This window comes from Marmota flaviventris, chromosome 1 (genome assembly GCF_047511675.1).
Source record: "Marmota flaviventris isolate mMarFla1 chromosome 1, mMarFla1.hap1, whole genome shotgun sequence".
NCBI classification, from domain to species: Eukaryota; Metazoa; Chordata; class Mammalia; order Rodentia; family Sciuridae; genus Marmota; species Marmota flaviventris.
In genome coordinates this window covers 201,502,364-201,519,923 of record NC_092498.1, presented here as the reverse complement: position 1 = coordinate 201,519,923, position 17,560 = coordinate 201,502,364, and the positions used below count along the sequence as shown (strand labels likewise).

Genomic DNA, 17,560 nt, shown 5'->3' with positions numbered 1-17,560 from the left:
CCTAGGAATTAGACCAGAGACCCTGTGCTTAATAGAAGAAAAAGTAGGCCCAAATCTTCATTATATCAGATTAGGCCCGACTTCCCTATCAAGACTCCTATAGTGCAAGAAATAAAATCAAGAATCAATAAGCGGGATAAATTCAAACTGAAAAGCTTCTTCTAAGCAAAAGAAACAATCAGTGAGGTGAAGAGAATTGCTCCTACAGAATGGGAGCAAATTTTTACCACACGCACATCTGATACAGCACTAGTCTCTAGGATATATAAAGAGCTCAAAAAACTTAACACCCCCAAACCCCAAATAACCCAATCAATAAATGGGCTAAGAAACTGAACAGACTTCTCAGAAGATGATATACTATCAACCAACAAATATACGAAAAAATGTTCAACATCTCTAGCAATTAGAGAAATGCAAATCAAAACTACTCTAAAATTTCATCTCACTCCAGTCAGAATGGCACCTATTAAGAATACAAACAACAATAGGTGTTGGTGAAGATATGGGGAAAAGGCACACTCATACATTGCTGGTGGGACTGCAAATTGGTGCAGCCAATATGGAAAGCAGTATGGAGATTCCTTGGAAAACTGGAAATGGAACCACCATTTGACCCAGCTATCCCACTCTCTAGCTCTAGTTTATACCCAAAGGACTTAAAAACAGCATACTACAGGGATGCAGCCACATCAATGTTTACAGCAGCACAATTCACAATAGCTAAATTGTGGAACCAACCTAGATGCCCTTCAGAAGATGAATGGATAAAGAAACTGTTCTGTATACACAGTGGAATATTACTGAGCATTACGAGAATAAAATCATGGCATTTACAGGTAAATGGATGAAGTTGGAGAACATTATGCTAAGTGAAGGAAGCCAATCCACCCCCAAACCAAAGGCTGAATATTTTCTCTGATGTGGATGCAGATCCATAATGGGGGTGTGTGTGGGGGAAGCATAGGAAGAACGGAAGAACTTAAGATAGGGCAAAGGGGAGGGGAAGAGAGGGGAAATGGGGGAGGAAAGATGGTGGAATAAGATGGACATTATTATCCTAAGTACATGTATAAAAACATGAATGGTATGACTCTACTTTGTGAACAATCAGAGACATGAAAAATTGTGCTCTATATTTGTACTATGAATTGAAATGCATTCTGTCTTGTATAACAAGTTAGAATAAATAGATAAATAAAAGTTTAAAATTTCAAAAAGTCAAAAAATAATAAATAAATAAGTGTACAGTGCTAGTACAGAAATGAAGATCCTTGGGAGAAAAGTACAGAAACAGACCCAAGCAGATCCAAGATTTTAATATGATAAAAGTGGCACTTTAAAGAAGTGAGTAAAGGATGAACTGGGACAACACTGTAGGGAAATAAACAAAATTAGGTTCCTTTCTCACCTCAAAATTTAAAACCAACAGAGAATTCCCAAATTTTGAAGAACATATAGGTGAATGAATTCTCAGACAAATAAGAACTGCCCAAAGCATTATACAGAACAAAATTTTAAATTAAAATTTAAAAGATAATTTGTTAAGTATAAAAAAATGTAAACTGGGTAAAAAAAGAAAATAAATATGCAAAAAGCAAATGTTTTCATGGAGGGAAATAAAAAGCTGAGAAAAGCATAAATACCAAACAGATTAAGGTCTAATAGCTTTAATATGTAAGCTACTGCAATATAAAAGGGCATTACTATGCAGCATGATATTTCCTAAGTATGACATACATATTATCCATGTTATCAGAACTAATATTATGTGTATTATAATTTATAAAGCTGCTGGTACAGTGGTGCATGCCTGTAATCCTAGTGACTTGGGAGGCTGAGGCAGGAGGATTCCAAGTTGAATGCTAGTCTCAACAACTCAGTGAGACCTCGTCTCCAATAAAATATAAAAAAAGGTCTGGGGATGTGTCTCAGCATCCCTGGGTTCAATCCCCAGTATAAAAATAAATAAATAAATAAATAAAAAAGAAAGAAAGAAAGGACTGGGGATGTGGTAGTTCAGTGTGGTGAAGTGCGTCTGGGTTCAATCCCCAGTACCAATAAACAAACCAACCAACCAGAAAAGTACAAAGAAGGTAGTAGGTCTAATAAGTAAATACAGGAGAAATAAAAGAGACCGTTGTATTAAAACAGACTGAAGTTGGCTTAGCCTAACAAGATGTGTGCTAAGAGATCCATTCAGAGATTGAAAATGAGGACAACACATTTTTCTTAATAAATATTAGAAATGTTTATATGCTTATATTAGTACTGGAGTCATAAAGTGACTAGTCTAAGTATTTGAGCAAACCTTTATGTTAAATTCTGTAGTAAAAAATAGTTAACACTTCTAAAAAACAACAAAAAAAGCAAAAACACATACATATGCACTTTCAAAACCTCCAGCTATTTCCTTCTTAGAAAGGTGCAAAGATACTTAAGAAAAATCCATGCACCCACCTCAACTATTGTTTACTAAATATTTATTCTGTGTCAAGTTCTGCCACAGGTGGAAGACTCACAAATTTAAATAACTTAAAAAAAATGAAAGTGGTAACATTTATAACAGTGGTTAATTAACGGGGGAGGGGGTGCAGTAATCTGAAAAGGTATGGGACACACGTGAGGTAAGCAAAAATGTCATCATAAGAAGAGTGATGTAGGAAAGTGAACTGGAATTCCTACTCCAAACTTACTTGCTGTGTGATATTAATCTGAACCTGTGTCCTCATCTTGGGATACCACTATCTATCTTAAGGAGGTAGTGTTGATTAAATGACAGTGACAGCACAATGCTAGATACACAGTGAATATTCACATTATCAAATCAATGAAGAGAAATACAGATATCAGAAAACAAACCAAGTTCATGAACAGACCACTGACAGAAAAAGAACAGATGGGAAAATTTCTCTCTAATGGTCAATTAAATGCCTAAATTAAAAGTGAAGCTGTGAATATCATATTTACCCTGCCAAAGTAGCAAAGGAGTATGGAATACTCACTGCTGGCAATGGTGTTTCATAACTCACATTTTCACACATTGTTCAGATGACTACAGTTACTATAATCTTATTTAAAATGTAGAGGACTTTCGTATCTACCCACAGATATAAGACCAGGAATGTATGTATAGCCATCTTTTAAATATTGAATAGCCAGATTAGGGGTCTGCATAATTTGGAACACTGCAGTCTTCCTGATAACCAAAACAATTCTGCAAATCTGAATGGCAAGAAGGAAAAATTTGACATTTACTGAAGAGCCTTATGATGCCCTTATCCTTTACTACAGTGATTCCATCAGAATTTATCTTAAGGAAAAAAAAAGATTTAGCAGTGATGTTTAGTAGGGATCATCGTCTATAATAGAAATATGGAAATATATTAGATACACCCATCCATCTATAAGATGGAAAACCAAAGAAGCCCTTTTTATAAAGACTGCCTGGAAAAAAAATGTAGGCTACAAAAATCTGTAAAGTAACACTAACGTGGATAATAATTATTTCTGAGTGACTAAGGGATTTTAATCATCAGTTTTGCTTCCACTCTAATTTCATATTACATATGAAATTCATATTACATATAGTAACATATTCCTTATAAAGGCAATAAAATTAAAATTCAAAAGGCAGTTTCTCAATAAGTGTCTTAACTTTTTACAAAATTTGAATTACAAAGAACTAAGATACTTATTTTTCAAACTCTGGACCATGATTATAAGATTGTTTTAAGACTTTATTTTATGCTGGTATTGGGAGAAGACATGGTAGGAATCTGTTGCTCCTTTGCCAGGATAAAAAGTACTAGTGCTGAGAAAAAGTTTAAAATGGTAAAATGAAGTTAAAACAATAGAATCTGTCTCACCATCAAGTCTACCACCCACCAAACCAACAATGTGTAAAATATTCTCCATTTCTCAACCTTGAATAATGTATGTATTTCCACCTTTTAAGAATCTCAGCAGGTAACAAAGATAGATTTTTTTAAAAAGGAAAAAGAAAAAAAACATGTGAAAAGATAATGTGCCTCTCATCTTTTGTCCTGAAAGCACTCAACTCCTCATCCTGGAGGCAACCATAATTACCATTTTTTGGTGCATCCTTCTAAAAATATTTTAAGAGTATATATGCAAATATGTTTAGGCATCCATTTTAGTATCCTTTTTTACAATAATGGTAGCATGTACTTTTCTACATATTTATTTTTTCACTTGGCAATAGATCTTTGAGACCATTCCAAATGACTACCTGTGGATCTGCCTCATTCTACTCTAGCATATGGCTATAATACAGTTTAATTAACTGGCACTCCATTAGTGGACATTTAAGCTATCCGGAATCTTTTGTTATTTTTGGTGTAACAGAAGATTCTAGACTTACAATGCATACCCTTTTATACTGGCATAAATGTGTTTGCAGGACAAATTCCTAGAAATAGAGTCAATAAGTGAAAGGAGGGGCTGGGGATGTGGCTCAAGTGGTAGCGCACTCGCCTGGCATGCGAGCGGCCCGGGTTCGATCCTCAGCACCAAACAAAGATGTTGTGTCCACCGAAAACTAAAAAAAAAAAAAAAAAAAAATTCAAAAAAAATTCTCTCTCTCTCTTAAAAAAAAAATTAGTGAAAGGAAATATGCATTTTTAACTTTTGGCAGGTATGTTGCTAAAAAAGCCCCTCAAGATAATGTCTCTGAATATCCATTTCTTCAAACTCTCACGAAAAATGTACCATTAAACTTTGACAGCATGACAGGTTCAAAATAGTGTTTTTTAATTTTAATGTATATTTCTTTAATGAGAGATTAACTTCACTTATTACAAGTGAGATTGATTCATTTGTATTTCCTTTCTACAGAACGACCAGTTCACTACAGGACCCTTTTAAGCAGGGTGCAGTGGCGTACACCTGCAATCCTAGAGGTTTGGGAGGCTGACGCAGGAGGATCACAAGTTCAAAGCCAGCCTTAGCAACTTAGCATGACCCTCTCTCTCTCTCTAAAAAAAAAAAAAAAAAAAAAAAAAAAAGAGGCGGGGGGGATGTTGCTCAGCTTACCAAGCCTAGGTTCAATCCATGGTACCAAACCAACCAACCAACCAAAAAACCCTTTTAAGAATTAAAACAAACAAACAAACAAAAAAAAAAAAAACTAAGGACAACTGACCATACTTCTGTAGTGCCTTCTTTTGAGAAAATAAAATTTTACTAATAGAAATTACTTTCCAGGGAAACTGCCATCGTGAAAGAGAATACTATGTTGATAATTGATAAAACCTAAAAGATAATCAAAGTTGAAACATCAAAATTTACAAATATCTCCAGAGACCACTCCACATTGCTACCATAAATTCTCTCATATTCTAATTTAAGAAAGAATAGTTTTGTCAGAAATGTTTAGGAAGAAGTTTCCTATAACAAGATTTTACCCAAGCCCATTTTTATCAACTATTTATTTACCCTTCTCATTTTTTGCCACATCTCTTTAAAAAAAAAAAAAAAAAAAAAAAAGAACCTGTGTTCAGACTTGCATTTCACTAATTCTGTTTCTATATCTCAGTTATTCCCACTTAGGAAACCTTTCTGGCTGTTTGTTAAGTTGGGGAAAACCTTTTCCAATAAGCTTCTGATCATGTAGTCTATTTACAACCTCTATATTCTATAAACTCTCAGTACTGAACAAATACAAAGGATCATGTGTGTGTGTGTGTACTAGCATACTAGGCATGGGTGCTAGCATATGTGTTTGTTAGCATATATTAGTAATCTATTTGCTTTATTTATATCCATTCTATCTTCCTATCTAAACAGACTCTTATATTGTCTTTATTTTTACCCTACTTTATCAAATCTGCCTGATGGTCCAATTAGCCAGAGCCATTACTGCCTACCATGTAGGGACACTATTGTGCTCTCTGAATTTTTATTTATCTTACACCAAAGTAACTTTAGTTGCTTCTGCTGGCTTAATTTAATTGTAATTTCTGCTAAATGGACTGCCTTTTAGGGATGATAAGCATCTTCGTTTATAGTCACCTTTGCTTATACATGTGAAGACAGAGTTTACATTGACTGCAGTCAGCATTTCACATAGCAGCTGAAGCCTGGACTCTGAAGCTAGACTGTCTGGGTTTGAATTTCTGTCTGTTCCTTCCTTGTTATGTCATTTTGGGTCAGCTGCTTAATATCTCTGCTAACATTTTAAATGTATAGAATACAAACTGTAATAGTTCTAAACTCTATGAAGATTAACTGAGATAATCCACATAAACATTTAGTATGGTGCTTAGGCCACAGCCAGTACTAGCTTGTAAATCAACTAAGGCTCATAAAATTTCCTCTTGACAACCAAGTCCACTTTCTCCTTTCAGTGTGTATCACAACCACTCTTTTTCTATACACATGTTCACTAGTATCTGGACTAAACTATCACCCAAAGTTCAGTATCAACTTAAAGCAATGACAGATAAGAATTTAACAATTATTTTATGTTTGTGGCATATGAGAACTTACCCCTTAATACCCAAATGGCACCATCTAGGCTTCCACTTTTTAGAAAAATTTCTGCTGCAATATTCACAATCTGACATCTTGGTGCTAACTTCTCAGGCCCTGTAAGTCCTTTTAAACTTGTAAAATGTATTTTTAATTCATATAGTTTATCTAAGACCTTCCTTCCCTAGAGTGAAAATAAAGAACACTAATTGAGTATCAATTATAGTATTAGAGAGATACAAAGTCAATGGTAATCATGCAGAAGGCAATTATCCATTTTGATTTATCATCCTAGACTGATGGTTGCCAAACTGCTCCAAGACTAATTCTGGAAGCCCCTTCCTGCTGAGCCCTAAAGATGGAAAGGGAAGTGGAATAAGCAGGCCTTTGTCATATACTACCTACCCTCTTACTACCACTGGGCACCCCCCTTTATCAGCGGTTTTCCTTTCTACTGTTTTATATACGCTTCCTCTCAAAATCTCATTTGAAAGGATTTCATGCTTTCCTTGGAAAACTACTGATTATATGGTTTTACTTCTGTTTTGTTGACCAGTCTGACGGGGAGAGAGAATATAAAGGAAGATATTTTGTTATCAAATTTAGATAAAGAGTGATAGTGGGGGAAAAAGGATAACTGTTAGCAGAAAAAAGTCCTCAATTCAATAAAAAAATTCACATATTCTACAATAAAACTGTCTTCATTTTGGGTATTAGGAAGTGGACACACATTATTATTTTATACCAGCAGCTAGAAAACTTTCCTGTAAACAGCTACAAAGTAAATATATTAGGCTTTGCAGAACACATTTGGTCTATTGTACATTCTTTTTAATGGTTGTTTTTAACTTTTAAAAATGAAAAAAACATTCTTAGCTTGGGGGCTCCACGAAAGTAGGCTGCAGGTACAATTTTGCAACACTTGTTTTTATATTCAGATGCTTACTAATGATGTCAATGTACCTTCAATTTGACTGAATAAATTAATGCATTTTTTTCACGATAACTTTAGTTTAATTTCAACATTTTTCCTGAGGTACTGGGAACTGAAAAAGGGCCTTGAGCATACTAAATGTATACTCTGACACTAAGTGACATCTCCAGGCCATTTATTGCTTTATGTTAAAAAAGGAATAAGCTTCATTAAAAGAAATAGGCTTCATACTAAATAAGGTGATAATTTTTCTAAATAAGGTAAACATTTTTAATTAACAAAAATTCACTGACATCTTGATGTCTTAAGAAATAATAACCCAAGAAATAAAAATATACTCTTGAATTTTCGCTAAAAAATGTTTTCAGAAAGTGTCTTCTTGGGGCTGGGGATGTGGCTCAAGTGGTAGCACGATCGCCTGGCATGCATGTGGCCTGGGTTTGATCCTCAGCACCACATACAAAGATGTTGTGTCCGCCGAAAACTAAAAAAAAAAAATAAATAAATATTAAAAAAAAAAAAAGTGTCTTCTTTAGTAGTTCTTCTGGTCTAAGTGAAAGCTATGACAGTTTGAGAAAGCCGGGACAGGGTACATCCTGCCCACCCTAGGCCTGCCACATACGTGTTCAATCTCCTGGAGATATTCTGTACCACCATTTTGAGTTAAATTTTTTCTAAATTCATGAATTTTTTTGTGTATACAAGTGACAATATACTTAAATATTATTGAACAAATATTCAATTATAAAATGACCTCTTTTAAAAAAGTAACAGGTAACAAAAGGTAAGTTAATTAATTCAATAGTTACCACACTTTCAGTTACTCTACTTTATCAACTCCATTCCTTAGCACTTTCTATTTTGAATTTTCTTGCCCACTACTTGGACTTTATTGAGTCTATAACTCTGCTCACCACCTCAGGGAAATCTAAAGAAGAGAAATACAATATGGTCTTGATCACTAGTCCATTTACATGGTAAGCTAAGCCTTGAAAAGTTACGACACCAAGATATAGGGTATACTGTGTTCTAGAGCATTTTAAGAGGTGTTTTTTAAAGGAATTTTGTTAATTTTAAAGGAATTTTTGTTAACAAAGGTACCTTGAACTCTTCCAGAATTACAATGCTACTGACACTGAGTTGGCCAAAAAAATTATAAACAGAAAATTGCTTCATATAAATGATTTAGCAAAGCCTCTTAAGTCTTACCTATAATGAAATTCCACGTAGTATTCAGTCTCATGTCACCCCCTTTCACATTTACTTAGTGTTATCATTTAACAATTAACTTATTAGTGTGGGTTCCATTCTGTTGCCTGTAATGACTATTAGCAAATTCTTAATTTCAAGGTTAACCTTTATTCTATTCATATTTTTTAAACTAACACTATTCAGAATGAAAACAAACATTTAATGAAGTACCTTGGACCACTGCAACAGCTTGTGATAGAAGTACATAGCACTGATTCCAATTCTTCCCAGCAAAGTTTTATCTACTTCACTATTTTGTGGATCTTTGCTAACTGAAACACAAGGTAGGCATATGGAAGAAAATGAAACAATTATTTAAAATGATGGAAAAGGCAAATTAACATGAAACTGATACTACTGAAGCTTGTGAGCTAACAATAGTTTTTATTTTAAAAGGTAAAAAGAACTGTGTGATATCATACATGGTGTGTGAAAAGCCTAAAACTTTATGATCTGGCCTTTTACAAAGTTTACTAACCCCAGATAAAAACTGTAGTCGCAAAGTGTTCACACTAAAAAAACAAACACATAAATGAACAAAATTCAGTTATGACTTTTGTTGCCTTACAATAGTAAAGATGGTAACTACTTCAGTGTTTCAAAAATTCAGATGCTCCAGTGAGATTTTCTAGCAATAATTTAGCCACTTTAAAGAAAAATAAGAATATAAAACATCTGATACAACTAAGCAGAATTTAAAAAAATCTGATACTAAAACACCAGTTCTTGCCTTTATACCATTATAACTTAACAAGCAGATAGAAAAATTCATATGAAATCTGCAACATTAATTTATCCGTAACATGGAAAATATTAAAAAAGCTCTATCCTCATATCACTGCACCTTTCTCATAATGTTCAGAACAATACAGAGATATTTTACCTGTTTCAGCAAATTCACAAAAAGGAACACCTGGTCTTTCTTTACAGTCTTTTGTGAGTGTTTCAGCAATACAAGTACAAAATTTCTGGAAATCTGCAAATTTTTCACAGCCCATTTTTACGCTAATGTATAAGTTTCCCAATTTGGTCCAGTCACCTTTTTCTTTACAATTCTATCAAAATTATTAAAAACAAAACAGAAGAAGAAAATGAAAACTATGCAAACATATTATGGGCCAGGCACACGTAGGCATTAGATTTTATACAAAGATTAATAAAACAATCTCTGCAAATGTTATAAACTTAATAATGAATGTCACATCAATAAAACTGTGGTAACTTTTTTAAAAACACATTCTGGAATGATCCTTTCCATCTTTTAAAATATAAGGTTTTATTTTTTTCTTTTTCTTCCAGCAAGAACATTTACTTTCCACATGCCTGAAGTTCATGTTCCATCTTTCTTTTCATTTACATTGATGTTTTCTATATCATCACAAATTTATTGTTAACATTATTTTCAATGGTACAGAATATACTTTTTAGCAGGTTTACATGTTATTTAATTGTTCTTCAATGTTGGGCATTTAAGTTATTTACAATTTTCTGCTGTTATAAATAGCCCTGTGAATAAAACCTCTGCCAAAAACTTGATCAGGAGTGTTACATGACTTCCCGAGTGAACTATCAAAACTTCACTTTTTCAAATGAGCATTTTAAAACTGTTTCAGGCCTTTGTAAATTAACTCATTGAGCATATTTTTCAAAACCTCTGTTTTGTTTTCTCTGGGATCTTGAGCTGATAGTTCTCAGTTCTTTAGCTCTTATATTTCAAAAATTTGCTCCTTAGAGGAGGAAGGCTACATGGAATATGTAGGGAATAAATAATGTGGTCCCAGACACATGTTCAATTATTCATACATTTATTTATTTATCTAAGTCAGTAAAATAGAGGAAAGAAATAGAGCACCGGGATGAGAAACAAGGTAGATGGTCCTGCCTGCTAGGAATGGCACAAATATACCTTTATTTTAGGTTTGACCTCCACCCCCTTGTAACCTCCAAGGCTTCCTCAAGCTGCCCAGCTCTGCCTCTGCACATATCTGCGTGTGGAGAGTAGGGAAAAAGAGCAATCCATGAATCATTCCTAAAGATTATGACCTTGATGAGGTTTACGGAAATGGAAAATGGGGAAACTCTCCGAGATTTTACTCATCTCTTTTGTTTTTACCTACTCTACATGTTTCTTTCCTTGAGCACAGTATCTCAATTACTCTCCCCTCAAGCAGGTCTTAATCCCCATGATTTGAATGTATTGACTACTCTCATCTAGGGTAGATTCATGATCCAGACCTAAGTAATCAGAGCATTCCATCCAATGGCCATGATGACTGGTGACTAGCTCTAAGGAGAATGTTAGCCTAATACTGCCAGAGTCCCCAGGGAGAGATCCTTCCTGATAAAAACATCTCAGAAAAGATGTAGTCATTCAGTGGGAAGAGAACTACCAAGGGAACAACAGATAAGGCTAGCAGGTGTGTGACAGAGAACGCATCTGAAGGGAGACATGGCTTTAAGAGAACTGAAATCTAACAATCAATACGAATCTGCATGGCCATTTAGACCCCTTTTTTTGAGAAAGGCTATTCTCTGAGGAGACTTGACACATCCTGGTATTGAAGAAATCATCAATCTCATATAGGAGCAAAATCCACATCAAGGGATATTTCTATATAAGGGATATTTCTATTCCTTGAAAAACGTACATCCAGAGTCAAGCCATTTTTTTTTCTTATGACTTTTGAGAAAATATAATTCAAATAGCAACAAAGAATTATTTTTCCAAAAAAAAACAGGTATTTAGAGGGAAGGTTAGATTCGAGACCATAGCCTAGAGTATGTTTAAATCTTGAAATGGTTTTAGCTTTGAGAAAAGCCTTCATAGTTTCTACTGAGTGTTTACTTTACAGGGGCATTTTCAATTCTCATCACTATCATCTGGACAAATTAAAAACAAAAACAAAACAAAACCTAATGCCCAGATGTCACCCCCAGAGATTCTAATGTAACTGATCATAGCTTTACTTTTCTGACTACTGAAAAGCCTCCATGCCTTCCAGATAGCAACATACATTTTTTTTTTTAAAGAGAATGAGAGAGAGAGAGTGAGAGAGAGAGAATTTTATTTTAATATTTATTTTTTAGTATTCGGCAGACACAACATCTTTGTTTGTATGTGGTGCTGAGGATCGAACCCGGGCTGCACACATGCCAGGCGAGCGCGCTACTGCTTGAGCCACATCTCCAGCCCCATACATGTTTTAATCATCTAGTTCTTAAGGAACTTAATAATATTATTCCCAAACCTAAACTGGGCAGTGGAGAGATGAATTTTATATAAAGCAGATGGTGACTAGCATGATGTAAGTCATCTCCACAGTAATATGCAATTTTATTACTTTTGGAGACTGCATTTTACTATTACTTAGCCATTTATAACTTGGGGTCTACATATCATTTTGGGATACAATTCTACAAAAGGGGTTACAAATCAAGTTTTAGTAAATTTACTATATTACTACTATTATTATAAAATAAGAAATAATTTTCCAAATCAAAAAAGTTGCTTTATGGATGTAAAGATACTAATGAAGAGTATACTAATAATTACTAGAGGAACAGAAAACTATAAGATCATCCTGAAAGTCCTCTACTTTTTACTTTCCACACTCTTGGAGAGCTCAGTATGATCCTAAATTACTCTTGTCATTTCGTATACTATAGCTATCTGTGACAGCATGAGTCTGCTTAGCCACAAAAATTAAAGACTAAACTTGGATTATTATTTTACCTTAACATAATTTTGCAACTGAATATTTTTAGAATAGTTCACAACTCAATAAATTAGAATGTCTGCAATTCCAAAATATTCACTTGTGTAAACAAAATCAAAGTTCTCTTCCTTGAAGATTTTCTCCAATAGCCACATTTCTAAAACTTCCTAAAGTGGGGTTTATTACAACATTTTTTGTTGTTACTGATTTTCAGAGATCCCAGCAATTTATTTTAAAAATAAATGTTACAGGGCTGGGGATGCAGCTCAGTGGTACAGTATTTGCCTAGCATGTGTGAGGCCCTGGGTTCAATCCCAGTACTGAAAAAAAAAAAAAAAGTAAAATAAATGAAAATATAAAAATGTCATACCTCTATTTCATTCAAGGCTGAATCTAAATCATACTTCCAGTTCTTTTTAAATTGCCTCTTCTGTAACCTTTAATAGAAAAAGGTTAATTATACTTACATTCACCCCCCAAAAAGTCACTATTGCTAATTATTCATAGTTTATGCCTAAGATAGATGAGAAAAATGAATGCATAAAGTTTGTCATAAAAATATTTAGAGTTGAATAAAAGGACAACTCCTTAAACCATAGGCAACAATACGAAGGAAAAAATAAATTTCATGTGAAACTTATTTTCAGCCTACCAGAATGCCCACACTTCAAAATAACTGAATAAAAACAGGAAAAAAAAAAAAAAGACCAACTCCCAGCACATGATCTCTTTTGCTCCTACCTTGCCCTCACTGATCAATAAGGAACTGTGGCAAGCAAAGACAGATTAAAGGAAAAACAAAGGAAGCAAACAAAACCTGGAGGAAGAAATGAGAAAAGATGTACTAGAAGGTCCTGATATTGACTAAAAAATACCAACATCATAGTGGCACATGCCTGTAATCCCAGGGACTTGGGAGGCTGAGGCAGGAGGATTGCAAGTTTGAGGCCAGCATAGGCAATTTAATGAGGCCCTAAGCAACTTCGTGTGATCCTATCTCAACAATCAAAGGGCTGAGGATGTAGCTCAGTGGTAAAGTGCTCCCTATACAACCCCCTCCACCAAAAATGAAGGCCAAGACTAAATCCATACTAAGTCATGCAAATAAAAACAAAACAAAAGCACCTGAGTAGATGAGAACACAGACCACAGGGAAAGAACCTAAAATTCTGTGTGATCTTAAAGAAAGCAACTTTTGAAATGCATAGTTTTTGGGAAAGAAAAATAAGCAAACTTTGGCAACTGAAAAGAAGAAAGAGTTCTGTAGAATACCCAACTTAGGGGTTTATTTTCATAATTAGTCCTAATGCTCTATGAATTATTCCAGAGTTTTAAAAAGGAACAACTCCCCAGTTAGGAAGCAAGTATAACACTTATATCCAAATTCAACAGATAAAGGCTGGGGTTGTGGCTCAGTGGTAGAGCGCTTGCCTAGCATGTGTGAGGCCCTGGGTTTGATCCTCAGTATAATATAATAAATAAATATTTTATTTATTAAAAATAAATAAATAAAGGTCAACCAATTCAACAGACAGAAAAACAAACAAACAATTCTAAAAAACAGTATCAATCATAGCCAAGCATAGAAGCATACACCTGTAATCTTAGTGACTTGAGAGGCTGAGGCAAGAGGATAACAAGTTTTTTTTTTTTTTAATACTTTATACAGTTTATTTAATAAACAAGCAAAATATTTTTAAAATAATAACGGAGGCTAAATTGGTAATTTAATAACTTCAGATGCTTCTAGGAGCTTAGCTATGTTTGCCCTTTTGGAAATCAATAACTTTTCATTTGGAATTTAAATCCACTTTAATGAGCATTCTGCCAGCAGCAGTTTTATTCAGAATCTGATATTACACAAACAAAAGTAATAGAGGCTTTTACCTAGATAACAATTTACAGTTAACTTTTACAGATAATGTGACTGATTTAAATGTATAAGTCCCTTCAATCCCATTTTTATATGTTTCTTAAAACTTTTAAATATTTTGAACCTGAGAAGAGGTTATATGAGAAGAGTGTTCTCAATGTGAGAAATCTTTTTATTGTTGTTCTTATTAGTTATACATGACAGTAGAATGTCTTTTGATATATTATATATATATGGAGTAGAACTTCCCATTATTCTGGTTGTACATGATGCAGAATTACATTGGTCGTGTATTCATATAGGAAAGTAATGTTCAATTCTCAATGTGAGGAATCAATGTTGCTCAATTATTGGTAACGGTACTCTTCTAGTACTGGTGCTCTCTTTGGAAGCCCATACAGAGCAATTGTTTGGCTTTCTGATAGGCAGTAAATGAGAAACAGAGGATAACAAGTTTTGAGAGTAGACTCAGGAATTTGGCAAGACCCTATTTCAAAATGTAAAATAAGAATGGCTAGTGATATAGCTCAGTGTTAGAATGTTTCTGGGTTCAGTACCAATACCAAAACGAAACAAAAAAAGATCATAAGAGAGGAAATAAAATGTTGATGAGATTTCAAGCCCACATTAAGAAAATAATACACTAAGAAGGGAATTTTCTAAATGCAACCTTAGAAAATCCATAAGTATCATATACAATAGTAAAAGACTAAAAGAAAAATCATGATTAACTCCATAAGTACTGAAAAAGCCTTTGAAAAAATTTGACAATTTATGACAAAAATACTTAAGAATGCAGGAAATTGAGGAATGCTTCTTCAAAATCATTAAACATAGCAGGGCATGGTGGCGTATGCCTATAATCTCAGCAGCTCTGGAGGCTGAGGCAGGAGAATTACAATTTCAAACCCAGCCTCAGCGGCTGTGCAGCTGGGTTCAATCTCTGGTACTTAAAAAAAAAAAAAAAAATATGTACCTTAGTCCGGAAGCCAGTGTCACATTTAATAAGAATTCTAGAGGCATTTCCACCAAAATCAGGAACAATGCAAGGATATCAACTCTATCCACTATTATTCAATCTGTACTAAAGGGATGAGCCAATGCAATCAAATGAATCACTTAAAGGCTTAATGGTTAACAAGTCAAATCATCTCTATTTGCAGATGATACGATTGTATACCTGGTAAATCTCAGATTCCAGAATAAAACCAACTCTAACCTCAGAGTAAAACAGAATATAAAATTTGCAAACAAAAATCAGTACCTTTTCCACCAAAAAAAAAAAAAAAAAAAAAGATTTACAGAAAACTTCACTTATAGCACCAAAAATATTAAAATACATACATGAGGAAAATTATAAAGCACTCCTGAAAGAAACAAAATTTGGATGTTATGGTTTGGATTTGGAATGTTTCCCAAAGGCTCATGTGTTCAGAGGTGGGGCTTTCAATTAGTAACTGGATCACCAGGGCTCTGACTTCATCAGTGGATCAGTCCATTCATAGCTGAATAGACTAATGGACTGAGTTGGAGGAAGTCAGTCACTAGAAGGGTTTATATTTTATCCAGTCCCTTCCCCACCCTCTTCTTCCCAGATGTCATGAACTGAGCATCTTTCCTTTACCATTCCCTTCCACTATGATGTTCTGCCTCACCTTAGACCCAAAGCAATGGAGCTGGCAGACCACAAATGAAAACCTCTGATACCATGAGCCCAAACTAATATTTCCTTCTTTCAAATATTTTTCTCAGGTATTTGTCACAGTAATGCAAAGCTGACTAACATTCTGAAAACAATCCCTATTCTTGAATATGATATAATTGCACAGATGTCAGTTTTCCCAAGTTCATTCATAAATTTAATACAATTAGGATAAAAATACCAATAAGCTACTATAAGTTAGGAAGTAGGAAATAAATACATAGAAAAATATAAATATAGGAAGAGCCAGGAAAACACTGGAAAAGTAAAATAATGAAAGAATTATTGCTACTAAAACTATTAAATCCTCTGTAATTAAAGTAGTGTAGTACTAGGGCATGGAGAAACAGTCCAGTGGAATATAATAAAGTATAGAAACAGACCCAAATACATGTTCAATTTAGCACATGATAAAAGTGGTACCCCAAGTTACTGGAAATAAATTTTTTTTTTTAAAAAAATAAACATTACTGGAAAAGTTGAATGACCATTTAGAAATGATAAAATTAGGTATCTCGCAATACACAAACTCTAAATAGATAAGAAATCTAACTTTAAAAATGACATCACAATAGAAAAAAACATGGTTGAGTTCCTCTAAAACCCTGGGGTAGGGAAATTATGACTTGATATACAGAAGCAACAAAAATTATCTTGACTCAAAACTGGGGCAATTTTTAAAAAGGATACATTTGGTTGTATAAAAATAGAAGTTTCTGCATGGCATGGTAAAAACCACCAAAGTCAAAAGACAACCGACAAACTGGAAAAAAAATGGCAATGTATGCTATAGACAAAGGCCTAATATTTATGTTAAATTCTTTAAGGAATGACCCAATAAAAAGGGGGGGGGAGGGCAGACAAATCACCCAAAATGTGTAAAAATGGTCTTCAAAGTTATAAACAGAAAAATTTCAAACTAATTCTACTAAAACCACACTGTGTTCATTATTGCAGCCATACAGTAAGTTTTAATCAGGTCGAGTGAATACTCACTTCAGAATTCTCTTCCAAAAGTTGTTCTAGCTACTCTAGTTCTTTTAGCTTTGCATATACACTTTAGAAAAACTCTGCTATGATTCCAAAAGGAATTGCATTAAACAAATGGATGAAATTTTGTAGAAATGACATTTTTATTATGTTCAGTCTTATACTTTATCAGCATAGTATGTCTGTTTAATCTCTTCTGGTCTCTTTCATCAACGTTTTCTAATTTCCAGCATAGAAGTCCAGTATGTGTTCTATTAGATTCTTACCTTCAGATATTTCATTTTTAGGAGCCATCAATAAATGATGCCATTTTAAATTTTTATTTCCCCAATTCATCGCTATTATATAGAAACATGTCTGATTTTGTGAGCTGATCTTTATTTTGCAATCTTGCTGTCCTTGTTAAGTCTCAGGACTGTTTTTGCAGAGTTCTTGGCATATATATAAACTATAATGTCAACTACAAATATGAAGCTTTATTTCTTTACTTCCAATCAGTATGCCTTTTGTTCCGACTTGTGCTTTACTATGCAACAGTGGTATGAGCAGGCATCCTTGTCTTGTTCCCAGTCTTAGAAGAAAAGCATCCAATCTTTCAACTA

The 17,560-nt window shown here is 33.9% G+C and overlaps 1 protein-coding gene across 1 annotated transcript in view; it reads right to left on the bottom strand.

Moving 5' to 3' along the window:
- Nucleotides 1-17,560, bottom strand: part of Topaz1 (testis and ovary specific TOPAZ 1) — a 64,535-nt gene that overhangs the window by 14,828 nt on the left and 32,147 nt on the right. Inside the window, 4 exon segments of the mRNA XM_027932005.2 lie at nucleotides 6,511-6,676; nucleotides 8,849-8,949; nucleotides 9,561-9,732; nucleotides 12,764-12,830. Coding sequence (XP_027787806.2) covers nucleotides 6,511-6,676; nucleotides 8,849-8,949; nucleotides 9,561-9,732; nucleotides 12,764-12,830 — 506 coding nt within the window.